Consider the following 20,046-nt stretch of genomic DNA (forward strand, 5'->3'; position numbering starts at 1 on the left):
TGCAAATATAGTTAGATTTAAAATAATTAAGTCCAAATGTATTAGGAGTTTATAATTGATAAACTATATATTGATCTATTATTAATGAACTATAATAATTTTCAGCGATAAAGTCTATTAATGATGTGAAGTGATAGACTTTGCTATATTTACAATCTTTTAAAAATATTTTTACATACTTAATCATTATTAAAAAAAAAACTGAGATCCATTAAATTATTCATATATTTATTATATCTTTATACTATTTCAAATAATATCGACAGTTAAAGATTTACGTTGATAGACTTTAACATTGATAGAAATTGATAAAAAAATCTATTTTTGTCGATATAAAATCTAAAATTTTGTCATGTTTGTAAAAAATTTTCAACATATTTACCATTTTGATTAATTTCACTTTTTTATTTACCTTCTTTTTACAAAAAAAAAACAATAATATTTGGAAAAAATTATATATGTAAATTTATAAATTAATCATGGATCAAGTTTGTTTATAAATTATTAATTTATATGAAATTTTATACTATAACAACTAAATTGTTAAAGTTTGAAAAATATCAAGACAAAAATTGTACACTCTAACTAGTTTTTAAAGTTTGATAGCAGGTGGAATAAATTATCACAAACTATAGTTTATGGACCAAAATTGTTATCCGATAATATAATTTACCTTGTTTGTTTTCGTAAAGCTCCAATCAACAAAATCTATCAATCCATCACGGCTACATTTCTCAATTCAACTATCTAAATATTTTAAAACTAATGAATTATATATATGAATCTTCTATATGAAAAAACAACAATAGTGAGATCTTTTTTGAAAAAATATGTACAGGAAGCAGCATTTTGACCAATAAAAATAATTTTGAATATTTTAAACTCGGTAAGAACTTAAATGTTTTCAATCTAAACTATTGACATAACATCAAAAGTGACCTCAAAAACAACATTCTTGTTTGGATTTGGTTAAAATTTATAAATTTGATTCGTAAAGTCGCATCTAATTTTTTAGACTCTCTAGAAGTATTGGTTTAAAGTTTAGAAATATAGGATCATTACTAGATGAAAAAATTAAGAAGATTTATATGTAATTTTTTAGGGTAAGAAAACTTGTATTTAAGATGTAGAAGTAGTTTAGATTGTTGAAGATTATGTGTAATATTTTTAATTAAAATTTAATTTATGTATAAATAACTAATGTTAACTTTGTAAATGAGAATGACGTATATAGAACAAAATATAAAAAAGGTTCCGAAATGAACTCATTGCATAATTAATTAGAGTCAATACATAGTATAATTAGTGTGGCAAATAACTCAAACAAAAAGATAAAATGATAAAGTGGAATCTATCAATATAACAAGCAGACAAATGCAACATCAAAAGTTGCTTCTATGATCCATCAAAAGACATTTTTATAAGTAAATAAAAAGAAAGAACGAGATAATGAACGTGAAAATAAAATAATTATTTATACTTTAATTTAAAATTTATAAGAATTTAGTCTTTAATTTAATAAAAAAAAATTGGATTTAATCTTTAATTTAATAAAAAAAATTACTTCACTACATAAAATAATAAAAATGAATCTATCATTTTGATGATTTTTCATACATTAAGAACTAAATAGTAACGAATTCGAAAAGTACAAGGATAAAATTGTTAGATTAATAATTATTAGGAAAATAAAAGTTCAATTGTTAAATTCTTAAGTTTATGGACCAAAATTGTTTTTTAATCGAAATAAAACACATATTAAAAAAAGATTAATTCTTTGAACATTGCTCAAAGCTAGAACTTCAATTTCCCACGTAAAAATAACTGGACAAATATCAATTTCAACCTTCAATTTTGGGATCGTATCAATTTAAACCCTAAACTAATAATTGTATCAATTTAAACTTATTTAGACTTCAAACTAATAGTTGTTTTAAATTAGACCCTATCTTGTCAGACCAACATGAATGAATGTAAGAAATGGAGTAAGAATTTGGTTGGGTCAACCTTTTAAAGCCCATTTGGTAACGTTCCCATCTCCTGTTTCCTATTTATGTTTTCATTTTTTAAGGAATAGAGGTGTTTGGTATCGTTTACTGTTTTTCGTTATAAAGATTTTCCATTTTATAAGGAATTATTGGAAACAAAAAAAGTAGTTCTCTTGTTCTGTTTCTCGATTATTTTTATTTGTTTCATTTTTCTCAATTATTTCTATTGATTTTCTTTTCCTTTTTCTCAATAATTTTTATTGGTTTTCTTTTCCTAATTCTTAATTATTTTGATCGATTTCCTTTCTCCTTTTCTCAATTATTCGTATGAGGTTCATTTTCCTTTTTCTCAATTATTTTTCTATTTCCTTTTCCATTTTTCCATGTGATTTCCTTTTTCTTCCTCTTATTTCCATCTTCTTTTCCAAATAATCATTGTCCACGTGGTTTCCTTTTTTCCTTTCTCTTATCTCCATTGTCTTCCCCAAATAACCATCATCTTCGTCATCTTCATTCTCGCTTCTCATCATCTTCCTCTTCACTGGATCTAAGTTTTCCTCCTCTTCTTCTTCGCGCTATGGGTTTTTGCCAAATTTATGTTTTTGTTGTGGATCTTTGTCTTCCTCTTCACCGTGGATTTCAATCTGACTATTCATCACAGGTTTTTGTCTTCCTTATCGTCGGCTTTGTCCTTCAGATCTCAATCTTCATCTTGATCTCCATAAAATTACTAGCACACATTTTTATTTAATTTAGGTTTGATAAAGTGAGTGGTGTAATGTTTGATTGAATTAGATATTAATAAAATAACATGAATACAATAAAAAATAAATCTCGAAGAAAATAAGGAAACAAGAAACAGTTCTCAAACATATTTTCTGTTTCTGCTTTTTTTTTTTCAAAAAACAAGAAGTAGAAACAATTATCAAACATATTAATGTTTCTTGTTTTAAAAAAAAAAAACAGTGAACAGAAAATAAGAAACAAAAAAATTGAAATAAAAATGTTACCAAACGGGCCCTTAATTAGCATTTGATTTGGGGAGTGAACTAGCATTTGTTTACCACACTATGGTCTCGTCTTTCTCCTAATGTGACAAGTGTCTTTAACCATTGAACCTTTGTTTTAAGCCGCCTTTCGAGATAGCTAAACCTCAACTTCCACTTTCCTTTCATTTTTCTTTTATGTTTCAGTTTTAGGAGTGAGTTTAGTAGGCATAGGAATGAGTCTCAATAGTTCGCTCAACCAGTTATGAATGACTCATAGAAAAATAAAGTCTTTCAAATGATTGAGTTAATGGTTAATTGTTTTTTCAAATATAAGTAAAATATTTGGCAATTTTATAAGTTAGGTTAGAATTCGAACTTCTATAAACAAATTAATTAATTTATACTTTCAACTTTGATAAGAAAAGGTTATTTTCTAAAAAAAACAATTAAGAATTCACTTTCATTTCATACAAAATGATAATGGAAAGGGCAAAAATACCCTTGTAGGCCAAAAAGTGATATCCAAAAGAAAGGGCTTTGAAATTTTCACAAAGATACTGATTCTTGTGATTCTTAACAAACAACGCCATTACAATGCATATATCTTGGAAGTTTCTTTTTGCCTTGATCAAATCACCACCTAATAACAAATTCCACATACAAAATAAAAATTAAATTAAATTAATCCCCACTTAACTAAACCCTATTAATTTCATTAGTTCTCTTAATTCTCCTCCCGCCGCTATGTCAAGCAGCACCGGCGACGCCGCCATTTACAGCCGAAAACTCGACATTTTCCTCATCGCCATCGGCTCCGCCGGCGCCGTCGTCACCATTTACCACTGCATCATGGCTTGTTGGTGTGATCGCCGCCGCTTCCTCTCCGGCGACCAATCGTCGGTTAACGACCCTCACACCTTACCGATAACGGATACGCCGCGGAGCACCGAGAATTCGGTGGTTCATTTGATTCCGGCTCACAAGTATGAGAAGCGAATGGCGGTGGACGGCGGTGGTGGCGGTAAAGACGTGGATGGGGATGGCACGTGCGCGATTTGTTTGAGTGAATTTGAAGAAGGGGAGGAAATAAAGACGTTGCCTGAGTGTAAGCATTCGTATCACATGCCGTGTATCGACATGTGGCTTTACTCTCACTCCAGCTGTCCGATGTGTCGTACTAATGCTACTCCGACGTCGTTTAACGATAGGCTGCAGTTTGAAACGCAGTCCAATTCTGGGATTGTTGTGCACGTGCTTCCCACGAGGGGTTGAGTTACTCTATACTTTCTTATATATATATGAAAAGAAATTGAAAACTACCTTTCCCAGTTTTACTAACCCGTGACGACAAACAACACAGTAAATTTCTACTTTTTCTTTTTTTCTTCTCCTTCTTTTTTTACCTTTGACATGTTTTTACTTCAATAACAAAAATTGAAGGGAAAAAAGAAGTCTCCGTTTACCTCTCCATTTCGCTGGCAAACAATAGGTAAGTTGTAAAGTAGTAGATTGAATTACTGCAGTAAATTATAATGTAATTTTTTAGGTGAATTGGGCTGGAGTAATCATATATTTGAAGATTTAATGAATAGTGTTTGAGGAAGTAAAATTGTTTGATTTAATAGGTTGTTTAGTAATGAGAGGGTGAGATCCATAATGTAAATATTTAATAAGTTGTGGAGTTTATACTCAACTTCTTCGGCTATATATATATAAACTTGAAAAAATTAGGTTTTGTATTCTCCTTCCTTCTTATGGAAGATGTAATTTTCTAATGTGAAAAAGGTTGAAGTGAATTATGTACAACTTTCAAATCATGTTTGTAAGTTGATTTGTTTAACATAGAAGAGAAATAGAAGTGCATACATATGTTAGAAGATTTGGTATGAATTTAATTTCATCTACATGAATGGTTACACTGTTGCTAAAACGAACATAACTCGATTAACATGTATATAATATATATTGTGTACTAATATATACGTGAATAAAATGTTTTTATCCTTGCTGTACTGAGAAAAGTTATAATAATCATTATAGACTTCGTATCTTATTTGTTTATCTTCTTTTTTATGTTTTTTTATTCATATATATGTGTGTTTAAAAAGCCCTTTATAAATGGTTGTTTATATATAGTTTATTTACTTCATTTTGTTGTTATTACGATTTATTTGTTAATTACTACTACTATTATTATTTGAACTTTCTATTTCTTTTCATTACTCATATTTATTTATTTCTTTTCGTTATTAAAAAAAAAAAACTTGATGTTACCTTTCAATTTTCCATTACTTCATTAAAAATTTTCTAAATGATTTTTCAACTGGATTCTAACTAAACAAAAGTTAATTTTAATAAATATAACAAAACATCAAAATATTTACTTTTCCACATGTGACAAAACAAATAAATAAAATTCATGATATTTTCATAAATTCCAAATTTGTTCTTAAATAATTTGACAATTTTTCACTCATTTTTTTGTGATTTATTTATCTCCTCTACATGTTATTACTTTTTTTCTTCATATTCCACTAACTGTTCATGATTTCTTCATTTACTCTTCTAGAATTTCTTTCTTATTTAATTTTTCACTTCTCTCAACTTTCGTACACTCATCGATATCTGAACCTAACTTTTGTTAAATAGATCGTTTTTTAAAATTATAAAATGAGTGATCAATCACACCAAAAAATGGTTGACGACAACTTCCAACCTTTCACCTCGAAAAAATCCTTAGGAAAGGATGTCGACTGCTCTGCAGCACGATGACGTTGTAACAATTGTGTTCATGAAAATGATGAACTGTATTCTAGCATTTGGTAGTCTCATTAGGAAATCAGTACAAACGTTAACTAAGTAATTTCAAGAGGTAGTGGTAGATCCAATTAAGATGTTTATTTAAAGTCAATAAATCATTTGAAAAATGAATAAAATAAAGAAGCTAAAAGAAAAAGCTAAGAAAAATGTAAACTAAAGGTATAAAAGTAGTTAAAACATAAACTAAAATAAATGAAAAATGCAAACGAAATGCATATAAATAAAAAAATTTAAAACAATAAAAGAAATATAAATTAAAAAATTTAAAGATTCAGCTGAGAAACTGAGCTCACACGACAATTAAAAAGTTGAAGAATGAATAAAATTAAAAATTTGAAGCACTGTTAAAGTTGATACGAACTACATTAACCTTCATTTCAAAGTATACATTAACATAATTGCTATAGATGTTCTATATACTCGATCTTTTCGTATTAGATAATCTAATGAACAAAAGAAAAGAATAAGAATCTTATATTATTCTTTATTAATTAAAAGTGAAAGGAGAATAAAAGTAGAGTATTTAGATAAACTTTGACATGCACAAGATTTGATTCTCAACCTCGTAGTTATTTGGTTGAAGTTCTTTTTAGTAAAAAAATCTAATATTTTAGATGGAAACATAGTAATTAACTAACACTAAACATATTTTAATATAGTTATGCATAAGAAGTTAATAAATGTCATTGTCCCTCTATTTTTTTAAACAAATTATATTTTATAAATAAACAATTCTTTTATGTTAAGCATTTTGCCTTGTTTTACTTTTATGAGAAAGACAAATATCTTTTTTAGTCTTCAAAACTTGGGTGTGAATTTTTTTTTGTTTGATGCCTAAATTAAAAAGATGGTATATTTTTTATTTAATTAATTATTTTAATTTCAGTAGTTTAGTCTATACGTTTCAACATGTTTCATGTTTAAGTAACGAATTTTGTTTTGTTTCGATGTTTTAAATTTTAAGATTTATACTTTTAACTTCACATCCTTTTATTTTTGACTTCGATAGTAATTAATTAGTTTAGAATAATAGTGAAATTTAAAAATAAATTTTAATAATAATAAAAAAAAGAACGATATTAATTGCTTATAATTCTTTTCTTTCCTTAAAATTAATCCATAGACATTTAAAATATTGGAAGTAAAAAATGTTCTCTATTGACTTTTGAAAGGTCTTAAATGTATTGTATTTATAAAAAAGAGAATATTTAGAAAAAATAGTTTTATTTAAAATTGACATGATTTAAAAAAAAAAAATGTTATATGATTAAAATAAAAGTATAAAGATGAAATGAATGTGTGTTTTTTTTTATAAATGTGAAGAGTAAAATAATATATGTTTAAAATTTAGAGAAGAAAGAAAAGAGAGTAATATTTCCTGTATTGTATCCTCCGAACCCCAAAAGCCCAAAATGAGTTGAAGGAAGCGCAGGGTTCAATAGGTTTGTATTCCCAAAGGAAGAAGAAAGGTAAGAACCAAAGAAAAAAATAGAGTAATAAATTAGAACAGCTGAGCAAAATTCCATATGTTTCTGGTCCCATGTGAGCCTCCCTCGAACCCCGCATCCACCATTTCCCCACCCTTTTGCAATTCCCCCTCTCATTTCCCCCTTTTTCCTTCAGCACCTTAAAACAGACAACACTGGTTTTCCAGCTTGTGGAATGCAGCAATTGTCCTTTTTCAACCTACTGAATACCTGTGGGCTTTTTTATTTCTGCCTCAAACCATGCTATTCTCTCCACAACACTTGTGGGTATGTTTAATTGATTCTAGGTTCAAAAGAAAAACACAAGCTTGTACTTGTAATCATGTTTCATGAGTGAAAGTGTGTGATTCTTAGAGAAACAAAACTGGGTTTTATTTTTATTTTAATGCAGTGGGGCTTTTTCTTCTCTCATTGGTATCAAAAGTGGGCTTTTTCTTCTCTCATTGGTATCAAAAGTTTGGTAATCTTGAAGCTGTTCTTTTTCTTGATTTCTTGATTTCTTGATTTCTTGATTTCTTGATGATGTAGTAGTGTTTTCTTTCCCTGTAAGTTGTGGTTAAGATTCATCATATGGTTAAGTTCTGGTAAGAACTGTATACTGGGAAGTGGGAGGATTTTGAAGCTACTTTTGTTTCTTTGCTTGTGACAATTTGAGGTTGTTTGTTTTGTGTTCTCTTTGTGAAATGGGAGATTCTCTGTTTCTTGTGTTTTGCGAAGAGTAGTAGAAGAAGCAGTAGGAAAGTTTGGTTGCCTGATGTAATTGTGAGGAGGAAGATGAAATCTCTGAGTAGTGTAGGACTTGGCTTGAGTGTGATATTTGGTTGTCTTTTCTTGGCTCTTGTTGCTGAGCTCTATTATCTGTTATGGTGGAAGAAGAGATTCACAGACAGAGATGTTGAGAATGATTATAGTAGTCCAGCTAGAGAGCTCTTTTACATGTTTTGTTGGAAAAGGTCATCTTCTTTGAGCCACACAGCTTTAAATCCTCAAGATCTAAGTTCGTCGGTAAGATTTTCAGAAACAATGATTCATGGAGCTGAAGGGCAGTTTAATATGCACACTAACAATGATTTCTTACTGAAACCCTTTGGAGAAGATGGTATAGAGACAGAGTTTATGAGGCTTCAAAGTCTCTCAGGGCCACCAAGATTTCTCTTCACCATAATAGAAGAAACCAAGGAAGATTTAGAATCTGAAGATGGTAAATCCAAAGTTGATAAGAATGGGAAAGAATCAAAAAGTAGGAGTTTGAGTGATTTACTTCTTACTGTGGAGACTCCATACTTGACTCCATTAGCTTCTCCAACTCTTTTTACACCACCTCTTACTCCCGCAGATTCTTATAAACCCCATGGATTCAATCCTCTCTTTGAATCAGTTTCAGATGCAGAGTTTAACAAGTTAAGGTCATCTCCACCTCCAAAATTCAAATTTCTACAAGAAGCAGAGGAGAAACTCAAGAGGAAGTTACTTGAAGCAGCTGAGAAAGGGGTTCATGATAATCCCAAAGAGTTTGTTGAAGATTCAGGAACTAAGGCTTCCACGGAGAAGTTACTTAAAGATGAAGAGGACAATGAGAAATCTTATATTACAATTGTTGTTGACAGCAACCAAGATATGGAGCTGAATCACCATTATCATCAATGTACAACACAACAGTATCATTCAAGCACTTCTTCACAGGTACTTCCTTTGCCATCTTCACCTTCAACCTTCAGTTCATCAATCAACAAGAAGCCAATCTAACCATTAGGATTGATTCACCAAAGTTGAAATGGGTATTTATTTTTTTTATTTTTAAACTTTAACCCCCTTCTTTGTTGGGTTAAACTTGTTGGTTTGAAGTGTTGTTAAGAGTGAGAGTTTGTAGGCTAAGCTAATCTGGTGCAGTGCATTTACCTTTTTTGACTTTATCTTAAAAATTTGTCTGAAAAATGATGTTGAGAAGTGGGAGGTGGGGCTGATGCAAGTTGGTGGATGGATGTGGGGATATTTGTTTTATTCAATCTCCATGTCTCCTAAGCTTGTCTCATACCTATTAAGTCTTCTTGTGGCTGATGGTAATGCTGAAACTTTGGGGTAGAAGGGAGCTTTGTAAAATCCTTTTCTTTTTTTGAAGTTAATGCTCTTCTACTGTATCTTTCCTCTTCTCTCTCTAAGTTAATGCCTGTGTTTTTCTAATAACCATTTGGTTTTTGGTATTTAGTTGTTGAAATTAAACTTGTAAACATTACTTTCACATTTGCAAGCCAAGTTATGGAAGAAAAAATAAAGTAAGTCTTACTCATTAACCATTTGGTTTTTCAAAATGGTTTTGTTTTCTCACAATTTTGATTTTATCTTCTTGAGAAAACATTTGGAGTTTTAGCTGGTTTTCGAAAATGGCATTGTTTTCTCACAGTTTTGATTTAATATTTTTAAGAAAACATATGAATTTGTCAGCTAAACTCCCAAACCAAAAACAAATTTTATCTTAGTTTTCAAAATGTGGACTGAATTTTAAAAACACTACTAAAAGATAGATAACCAAACAAGTAAATGAACAGGTGGAAGCAATATTCGAACAACAATCGGTTTAAGAATGTAGTTGGTACAAATACTTTCTTTGGTGTAAATTGGAGATTCCTTTAACTCATTATAGTTTATCTTTTATTTATTTATTTATTTTTACCTTTACAATTGGATATCTTTCTTGTAAATCTCCTTTAGGTGTTGTGTTTTCCCATTTCACTCCTTCCATGAAGGGGTCCTTTATTTTCAAAAAAGTTTAAAACCAAATAATGATCAAAAACTGAAATGTTACTTTAAGAAAAGTGTTATGAAAAAGTAAAATAAGAAAGCATAAACATAGTGGTCATAAATACAACCTCAACAACTTTAAACTCTACCATAACATATAGTACTAATGTTGTCAAAGGATTAAGAGGAACTTAGTCTTTACACTTTCTTTACACTTTCTTCATCAAATATACATATGAATTAGGAAGGGGTTATTTTTTCTTTGGGGGGATGGAGGATATTTAGCAGTACGTGGCTTGAAAAAGTACCAGTCAGAACAAAGAGACAGAGATGGATAAGAGCTGGGCAGATCTTTTTTCTTTTCTTTTTATTTGGTTACTTAAAAGGACAAAGTTAGGAAATTGCTCGTGAAAATGTATTGTCCGAATAGGTTGTTGGTGCCCCCACCCTTGAAGAGAATCATTACACCCATTGCCTTTTATCACTTGTTTTTTTTTTAAAGCTGATATGTCCATAGATGAATCATGACTCTTCAACTTTAGTGCCACATGTTCTACTCACTATATTTTATCATAAATACTTGGCTACATCACATATGCATCTCACTAAATTGTCTAATCATAACTTGTCATGGAATAAATTTTATTTTTTCATTTTTGTTAAAAATGTTTTGGTATTTCTTTTATGTGGATGGTGAGAAGGGTTGCATGGAGATGGATGGATAATGTCGGAATGGACTCAAGTATTACCTATGTCTTATTTAGTTCATATTCTTTCAAAATGTTTTCCCACTCTCGATTTTCTGTAGGATAATACCATCATTTTCTTAAAGAAACTTTTGTTGTCATTTTGAACATAGTTGGATGTATCATTACATTTATTATTGTTTCAAGGGTCAAAGTTTCAATTTCTAGGTATATAATTGTTGATTTAAACAAACCATTTGTTAGTTCAAGTTGTAATGTTTGTGTTATGTATATTTTATTTTATGAGATTTTGATTTTGATTTTGGTTTTGGGAAGTTGGGATAAAGCCAACTCAGACTCTGTTTCTACTTCTCTTTGTCATACTACATTATTGCAAACCCCACCATTCATAATTCTACAACTAAAAGTAAGAAGTTAATAGTTACCAAGTAAGTAATATATTTGGTAAAGCAAATATAATTATATTCTTATTTGTGAAAGTAAATATATGGATAATTATGATGGATAACAATTTTAAAAATAATAATTAAGTATAGAACAATAATTTAAAAAAATTGTAATATATTGAAGATAACTATGAATTATTAATGATAGACTTATATTAATATTTGCAACATAAACTATAAGTGATCTCATATCCATCACGGATAAATTTTGACAGATTATGTTAAGTACATTTGTAATATTTTTAAAATGTTGTTATATGTTTAATTATTTTAAATTTAGAAGTTGTGTTTGCAATTATTTTCAAGTATAATTATATTTCTATATTCGAAAAGATAAGTTATAAACTTTATCGAAATATATTAGGGGTGAAAACGACTTAATCAAAGTTGGTCAATCAGAGTATATGTATATATACATATCGTATGTACATGTGTACGTATATATATGTACATACATATGTACATGTGTACGTATATATACGTACATACATATGTACATGTGTACGTATATATACGTACATATATATACGTATACATATGTACGTATACATACGTACATATACATACGTATATATACATATGTGTGTGTATATATATATAACTTTAAATTTTTAGGATCTTTTTTTGTTTCTTTCCTCATCCTCTCATAGATTTCGCACGCCTTCAGTCCATACCCACTAACCCTTGCTTGTTGTTGGCGTCTTCCCTCCCTTGCGTGCCATTAGCGTCTTCCCTCTTTACATCTGTCGTCGAGTGTCCCTCTGTTAGCGTTTGTTGTCCAGTGATCCTCAACCCAATTCCATTGTGTTGGATTTTACAACATAAAACACATACCGAGAGATTTCGCAACAAACCCACATCAGGCTCTTCTTTCTCTCTTTCATTCAAGCATATTTTTTTTTTTTTTATAAAATTATCATATTCATATGAAAAAAAGAAAACTTTGAAGAATCTCTATTTTACCACTCTAACACTTAAAAAGAAACCAAACATGGGAAGAGTTTTTCTTTTGGAATTTTACAATATATTTAGGGAAGAAGAAACATAATTTTGCCTTTTTCTCAACACCCTCTTCTTATTTTCAAATTTGTATGAGTTTGACAATTTAAAAGTACCTAAAAATGAAATGCAAGCTCTCTCGTGAAGATCCAATTAATCTTTATTCCAAGATCTCACGAGTTACTTTAACATGTTTGTTAGATTATGAGTTAGATAGAAGTTATAAAGTTGTGTTCATTTTGATTTGATGTAGAAACTTCAAGATGATTTACATACAATCGGATGATGATGATTGTTTAAATGTTAGATATTGTCTAGTTCATTATTTATTTAGGTGAATATATGTATGTATATATAATATATGTATGTATCTATAATATATGTATATATCTACAATATATGTATGTAATGTATTTGAATCAATGTTAACTTATTGTATTAGATGTTGTAGAAGTTTACCATGACATAATAATTTGAGTGAGTAATTTAGTAAAATAGTATATATTGATTTTAATGAATTTTCTTCTATTCTAGAGTCAATTTTCTCGTATTAATAATAATTTAAAGGATATACCAATATTATGAGATTTATTTGTAAGAAATCTAAATACCAATATCCAACTATTTTTGTTCAAGATCATATATTTTATGTTTGATACATGATTTTGAACCAATAACACTTGAAAACAAAGATTATGATTTCTAAAAAAGATTGCAAAAGAAAAAAGATGATGGAAAGGAAAAGAAAAATTGTTTACAAAGAAAGATTTCTAAAAATCTTTATTCCAAGAAAAGAAAAACTTTTATTTTTAAAAAAGATCGTTTTTTGATTTTAGTGTTTTGTTATATTTATGAAAATTAACTTTGGTCTTTACAAAAGAATGAATTTAATAAGACAAATAAACCCTAAACCCTAAACCCTCAATTTTATAAATATTTTTAGAATGACTATTTTTGCAAATACTTTGTTAAACAACTATATTTTAACACTATGTCACCCAAAGATAGGTAAATCAACCTTATACGAACCTCGACTAATCTCCTTAGACAACCTGTTTGATTTTAGAATATTTATGGTGCGTTTATTATAAAAGTTGTTTGGAAAAGGGTTATGTGAGTAGTGTTATGATAGTGCTATGATAAGATGTGTTTGGAGGAAGGGTTATGTGAGTAATGTTATGATAGTATTATGATAAGATGTGTTTGGGGAAGGGTTGTATTGATAGTGATGTGATATATTTATTATTTAATTAATTTTTTTTAGCAAATTCATATTTAAAATCCAATGGTCAAAGTGAATTATTTGAAATATTTAAAATCAAAATTAAATTAGGTCACATTAATTTTACTACTTGAAATATTAGAAAACAAAAACACATGACTTACAATATCATTCAAAAACACCAATAAAAAGCAGTTAACAGGTACAAACATAAAAAGAAAACACAACAATACTCTGTGGAAGTAAACCAAACAATTGGTTAGCGCCTCGTATGAGCACCGTGCAGTAGTCAAGCTTCTCCTCATCTGACAGTTCGAGGAAACCCTTCATGTTCGTTAAATTGTTCATTAGTATTCGATTACATTGCGCCATGTCCAACCTACTAAGCTGAGGTATGACACGCAATGCACGAACGACCTCTCTACGAACCCTGCTTTCATCCTCCAGTGCCAACCGCAACCACTCTGCAATGAGCCTCAACTGGTCAGTTTGAAGAGCCATGGCATCCTTAATGACATTAGCTATTTCCGAAGTCTGCCCTCCCCGCCTTCGCTTCGAGCCGCTTGAAGTCGTCCTACTATCGACTCCTCGACCTGGTCGTGCGATGTCGTCTTGTGACATGTTAAACCTATGGCTGGATATGGAAGGAATTTCCATATCATTGAGATCCACATGAGGAAATTCCTCAAACCCAGGAGGAACATTCGATCTGACATCAATAAAGGTCTCTGCATTGGCTCCCGTTGCATGATCTTTCTCGAATACATATGCCAACTCGTTGTAATATGAGAAAGGCTTATTTAGCAACCCCTTGGCTGCAGGATGACTCTGTATAGAAAAGAAAAATTAAATATTAGACTTGTTTCATATTTAAGTAAATATTATATCAGTGTACAATTATACTTTTCACATACCCTGACCTAGTTGTCAAACAGCTCATTCTCAGCAACGATGCACTTCGCATCATCATTCCAACCAAAACCACTACGCGATTGCCTAGTATGAGTGCTTCAACGTCTTTATGCGGCAGTCGATGACTGTGGTCGTATGTACATTGCATCCCGGCAACTTCGCGGCCATCATTCGCAGAAGTTGTGCCAGATACCCGGGTTTGAATGTGTCATTGTCTGACTTCCATCACCAGCAGACACCAACTTGACCATACACTCCACGAGGGTTGCCTCCTCCTCCTTCGTCCATACATGCTTAGGAGCACGTGATGAACTTGCCATATTGACAATCATACAACCATGCATTTGTTTCAGTATCTTCAATACACATGAAGGAAAAATTATTAAAATACACAAGAAGGCAAAATTTTCCGATTCGTTTTTTATACTGCATCCATACATTCAAGTGTATAGGAAGACACACCCAATACTAACTAAATACAAATACAAGAATACTAAATCGACACACAAAGCCTATTCGTTATGCAACTGCCATTCATTGAACATCTCTGCGGCCAAATCATCCCTCAATTGCGTCCATTCGTTTGAGTTCTCAACGAATTGAATGTCATCACCTCCAATTGTCGCGTAGGTGGAGTCTCCTTCGTCAACGTCGTCAACGAAATCGACATTCGTCATCTCGCGGTTGATGAGATTGTGTAGTAGGCAACACACTAGAATTGTTCGACATTGAATTTGCACGAGATAGTACGACTTGCCGCGAAGGATTGTCCATCGATCCTTCAACAAATCGAACGCTCGTTCAATAACATTTCTTGCGGCAAAATGTTTCATGTTGAAGTACTCTTTCGCGGCGGCAGGGGCATTTCTCGCTCCTTGCCACTCTTGCAAGTGGTATCTTTGTCCTCTATAAGGAGCTAGAAATCCCTCTGCATTGGGATATCCCGCATCGCATAGATAATAATAACCTGTTACGAATGCGTCAAATCTAACTAATTTGATTGACGTTGTAGGTAGTATATGTTCGAGGCATAAAACATTTGATTACCCTGAGGAACATGCAACCAATTTGGTCGTGCAATAGCATCTCGAAGAATGCACGAATCTGCTGCGGACCCTTCCCAACCAGCCAATACGAAGACGAAGTCGCCTTTCGTATCACACACACCGAGGACGTTTGTGGCAACTTCTCCCTTACGTGTTCTATACCTAGGCCTATCGGTTTGCGACACGTTCACCTTGATGTACGTGCCATCTAATGCCCCAAGGCAGTTTTGCATAATGAAATACCACACAGTTAAGTAGTTGGACGTGGTGATTGATAAGTAACAGAATATAGTAATATGTGGACCTTGAAGCTACTCCATCGTGAATCAGTGCATGTGTTAGTCACTGGCTGCGTTTTCTTCAACAACTCAGTGTGCAATCGCAACACAGCCAACAGTACGAGGTTAAAGTGACGGGAAACAGTCTCTCCTGATCACACGGAATCCCGCTGGATGACTCTATTCTTGACATCGTGTGCCATTATATGTAGAAACATGGCGACCATCCCCTCGACATCGACGATTTCGGTCGACGTCAGACCAACAATCGTCCTCAGTAAGTGACATAGAATGGAAAAAGTTCGTCTATCCATTCTGGTACTTTCACGAAAAACGAGGTTGGACGAGTGGATCATACGAAAGTATGACAGTTGTCTAATTTGATACCTAAATTCGTACGGTGTATGAGTCACTCGCTTATTGTCATTCATTAGTGCATCCAATAGCAGTACTAACTGATTATGGGTGGATGTGAAGACAGCTAGTATAGTGCGAATATTTTGGTTATCCATTTCAGGCTAGTGACTACGAACCTCACGATCTATTTTTGGAACTGTAATGCTAGTACACCTTAAATGCATACATTAGAATAAAATATTTACGTACTTCTAAACTATAATTACGTAAAAGCAACTTATGCATCACCAATATGTTACTAGTATGGATATGTACAAACCCTAAACCAAAATGTTGTTCCAAATTCATGTTGTTCAGTTTAAAACGCGTGGCCAATATCGAAAGAAAACAGTTGGTTATTTTTTTGAAAAACTCAAGTACGATGTGGTCTATTGTTTTTTATAGTGTTTGTGAAAAATGTAAATCCATAATTGAGGCAAAATGAATGGTCAACTATATTATCTATTGAATTTTACACGAACAAAGTGTGTGACTTCCATATACTGTTAAATTTTTGTTATTATTTTTTCTTTTATTTTTGAATTTGTTTCAACCCTATATTATTTTTCCTTTTATTTTTGAATTTGTTGCAACCCTATTTTGTGTTTCTTTGTTTAAAAAAATTAGTTTCTTCCACATTTTCAAAAAAGCCTCTCAATTGCTTACAAATGCCCATGAAAATTAATTAATGACAACATTTTTTTTCGTTTTTTCATTCACGTATAAATAAGGTTATTTATTTTGTTTATTTTCTTTTCAAAATGTATTTTTTTTTACAAATCTTGATGTAAATTATTTTTTTTAAGAACAAACGGTACACTTTTTCTAAAAATGAAATTTATGGCAAAATAACATGTCTTAGTTTGGTACGAAAAAAAAGTAATAAAATGCTATCAAATGACATTTATGTTCAAATTATGCTTTGTCAACCAAAAATAGTTTTATTTTATGCTAATTTTTAAAAATATTTATTGCAAAAATAATTTTTTACTTTGAATAAATCTATTGTCATTTCTAGTTTCATATTATTGATCTGTTTGTGTGGGTATACACTTTGTTTACGATATTTTTTAAAATTGAAGACAATTTTCGAAACCGAAACAAACTGTGAAGTAAAAAATGCAGTTAAATTTGAAATCATGAAAAGAAAAAATAGAATTCTTTATTACCCAATATGGTCACTAAAGTCGGAAGTACAATAAAGTATAATGCAAAAATATTAAAATGACAACATTTGAAAATAAAGTAGTACAATAGAAAGTGCCAATGCCTCGTACCTCTGACGAACGAAGTAGGAAGTCGAATATCCTGCAAATAAAGTAACGAAATTAGTGTCCCGACATAACAGAAGTACAAGTACAAATAGTATAAGGATAAGGTGTATCGCTTACATATCGTATTGTTTGGAGGAATGTCAAGGTCGAAATGAAAAAACAAGATTGATTAAAATAAATGAGAAATTTAGTCCGTGTTATTTAAAAAAACGTTGTGCCTCAGAGGAATTAAATCCGTCCGGTGTAACGAACTGGATCTATTATTACAAACATGAATACAAAAAGAAGCAACAATAGGATGTGCAACAAAACATATATAGCTATAGAAATGCAACCAAATAAGCATAAAATATCGACACATAAAATGTATATGAAAGAGTCATAAAGCATCAACATTCCTTAAAGTGAATATGGACCGTGAACATGAGATGAGATCAAGGAAATCATGAAAAGTATGTTATGGCAGTGCCTAAGTGTGTGTATAAAAAGGTATATCCTTCACAAAAAGAAGAAAGTAGTGACCCACAAATATTCTTTAAACATAACAGATTTTACTTAACATAGATATGACAAAAGAAAAAAGAATGTCAAATGAAACTTCAAAAGAAGAAAACAAAGTTAAGTTACATACAAAATAAAGAAAGAACAGAGGAGGAAGTAAGGACAACAATACAATAAAATACAACAAATGAAGTCCTATATATAAAGGGTTAGAGGTTGAATAAAGTATGCCTCTATTCACTCATACGAAAAAAAGAAAGAAAGGGAATCTCTGCAAATTACAGAAGTGTACAGAAAAAGGGGAGCACATAGTCAAAACCTACCACATTAAGACAAAGATAAGCTATGAGTAGACAAATGGATAACAAAAAAAAAAAAATGAACACAGACAGTGCAGTTGAATGGATGGATGGATGAGATTTGCTTAGAAATAAAGAGAAATAAATAGAACAGACAATTGCTTGCAAATAAAGAGAAAAGACTTCTCAGCAAAGCAAATTCGGAAGACATCTTAATTGCAAGTAAGTGGGAACTGTGAACATAGTTAGTCAAATGCCAAATTAAATAAATATGTCAACATTTTTATGAGGGATCCAATTCAAAAAATGGTTGAAAATGTGTTCAAATTTCTAGGCACAGTAGCAACAAGAAAGTGAAACCAACAAAACAAATTACAAACATGGCAAACAGGGACATATGTTGAAACAGGGATGGACAAAATTTAAACAATATGGAAGTAAATTAAACTAAGAAACAAAACTGCTTAGAAATAATTTTTCACAGAAGTACATTAACAAAAACAAGTATAATTCAAACGAACAAATGTAATAAAAAACATGAAACACAAACAACACCATTACAGAAGTTATGTGGACGTAAATTGAAGTAAGAAACAAAAGAAATTCAAATAATTTTTCATAGAAGCACATAGACAGATGTTATTTCAAAAAACTACAAAGGAACAAAAGTAAACAGAAACGTGGAAAGTAAACAACAACAGTTGTAGTTTCAGATGAGGATGCTCGAATATGAAAAACAATAGAAGTAAAAAACAAAAAACGATTACAAATAATTATTCACAGAACAGAAATAATCACAAAAAATTATTCAGACAGTGCATAACCCTAATCCTCATCATCGACGAAGACAAAAACTTAAAATCGAACCACTTACCTCGAACCCTACCTTGCTCGAACATCCCAAATGCAGTGGGTGATAGTATCCGTAGTGTAGAATGTGTCCAAATCAGAGGAAACAAAATACTCGATCGGCAAATGGGAGTCCAAGCGGCAAGGTTGTGTGGAAGGGGAAAATCGAGTCGGAGTCCAAGCGGCAAGGTCGTGTGGAAGGGGAAAATCGAGTCGGATTGCATGTTCACCAAGAAGAGTGGTGAACATGCAAGCGCTTCAGTTTCAGAGGCAAAATGTAAAACACAGCCGTTCAACGAAACCGACAGAAGACCCATTTGTTTCGAAGGCAACACTGTGAGCGAAGCCTTCAACGAAAATTGGGAGGACGAAGAGTGGGAGAGAGGAGATGATTTTGATTGGAAGGATTTTTTACCGATAAGAAAACGACGGCCAAAGAACAACTGGAATACGTTGAAGATGAGTTGAGGAAAAAAGGGAAAAGTTTTTTCGGAAATTAAATCGAAATCAATGTCGTTACAAGGATTGAAGAAAGGGGATAATTTCGATTGGAAGGATGGAGGCAACACTGTGAGCGAAGCCTTCAACGAAAATTGGGAGGACGAAGAGTGGGAGAGAGGGGATGATTTCGATTGGAAGGATTTTTTACCGAGAAGAAAACGACGGCCAAAGAACAACCGAAATACGTTGAAGATGAGTTGAGGAAAAAAGGGGAAAGTTTTTTCGAAAATTAAATCGAAATCAATGTCGTTACAAGGATTGAAGAAAGGGGATAATTTCGATTGGAAGGATTAAACGGCTTTAAGGATGAAGTAGCGCTCAGAGATTGAAGACGAGTTGCGAGGGATGAAGACGAGTTGAGAGGAAGTAAAACGGAGAAAATTGCGAATGGAAGACGAAGGAGTAAAGTGTGAAGACGAGTAATGGAAACCCTAAAACTAGGGTTTCCATTATACGGACCCCAAACGTGGGTTTGAGTTATTATAATCCAAGCCCACAGTGATAAACCAGGGCCCAAACGGACCCATAGGTGTTAGAAACTAATTACAAGGTAGTAGCCACCGTCAGTAGCTTCTTGCTCTAACATATACAAA

The 20,046-nt window shown here is 31.5% G+C and overlaps 4 protein-coding genes across 5 annotated transcripts; 2 read left to right on the forward strand and 2 right to left on the reverse strand.

Annotated features, from left to right (window-relative positions):
* Positions 1 to 3,530: 3,530 nt before the first annotated feature.
* On the forward strand, positions 3,531 to 4,356 carry LOC101212150 (RING-H2 finger protein ATL52). The gene has a single exon (XM_004142782.3). The coding sequence runs from the start codon at positions 3,722 to 3,724 to the stop codon at positions 4,247 to 4,249; it is 528 nt and encodes a 175-aa protein (XP_004142830.1). The 5' UTR covers positions 3,531 to 3,721; the 3' UTR covers positions 4,250 to 4,356.
* A 2,795-nt stretch (positions 4,357 to 7,151) lies between these two features.
* LOC101211670 (hypothetical protein) lies at positions 7,152 to 9,443 on the forward strand. Its single transcript, XM_004142700.3, has one exon. It carries the CDS (start codon positions 8,059 to 8,061, stop codon positions 9,028 to 9,030), a length of 972 nt encoding a protein of 323 aa, XP_004142748.1. The 5' UTR covers positions 7,152 to 8,058; the 3' UTR covers positions 9,031 to 9,443.
* Positions 9,444 to 14,821: 5,378 nt separating this feature from the next.
* Positions 14,822 to 15,588, reverse strand: LOC116403943 (protein ANTAGONIST OF LIKE HETEROCHROMATIN PROTEIN 1-like). The gene is made up of 2 exons (XM_031885890.1): positions 15,357 to 15,588; positions 14,822 to 15,237 (listed from the first exon to the last, which is right to left on the reverse strand). Exons 1-2 carry the CDS (start codon positions 15,586 to 15,588, stop codon positions 14,822 to 14,824), a joined length of 648 nt encoding a protein of 215 aa, XP_031741750.1.
* A 1,581-nt stretch (positions 15,589 to 17,169) lies between these two features.
* On the reverse strand, positions 17,170 to 19,982 carry LOC116403981. 2 transcript variants are annotated; one of them, XM_031886111.1, is made up of 2 exons: positions 18,990 to 19,982; positions 17,170 to 17,337 (listed from the first exon to the last, which is right to left on the reverse strand). In XM_031886111.1, the coding sequence occupies exons 1-2, from the start codon at positions 19,267 to 19,269 to the stop codon at positions 17,249 to 17,251; spliced, it is 369 nt and encodes a 122-aa protein (XP_031741971.1). In that variant the 5' UTR covers positions 19,270 to 19,982; the 3' UTR covers positions 17,170 to 17,248. The 2 variants fall into 2 exon arrangements, with proteins under 2 accessions (XP_031741971.1, XP_031741970.1); XM_031886110.1 differs by having other exon boundaries at positions 18,978 to 19,982.
* Between the last annotated feature and the right edge of the window lie 64 nt (positions 19,983 to 20,046).

The sequence above is a fragment of the Cucumis sativus genome, chromosome 5 (genome assembly GCF_000004075.3).
Source record: "Cucumis sativus cultivar 9930 chromosome 5, Cucumber_9930_V3, whole genome shotgun sequence".
NCBI lineage: Eukaryota > Viridiplantae > Streptophyta > Magnoliopsida > Cucurbitales > Cucurbitaceae > Cucumis > Cucumis sativus.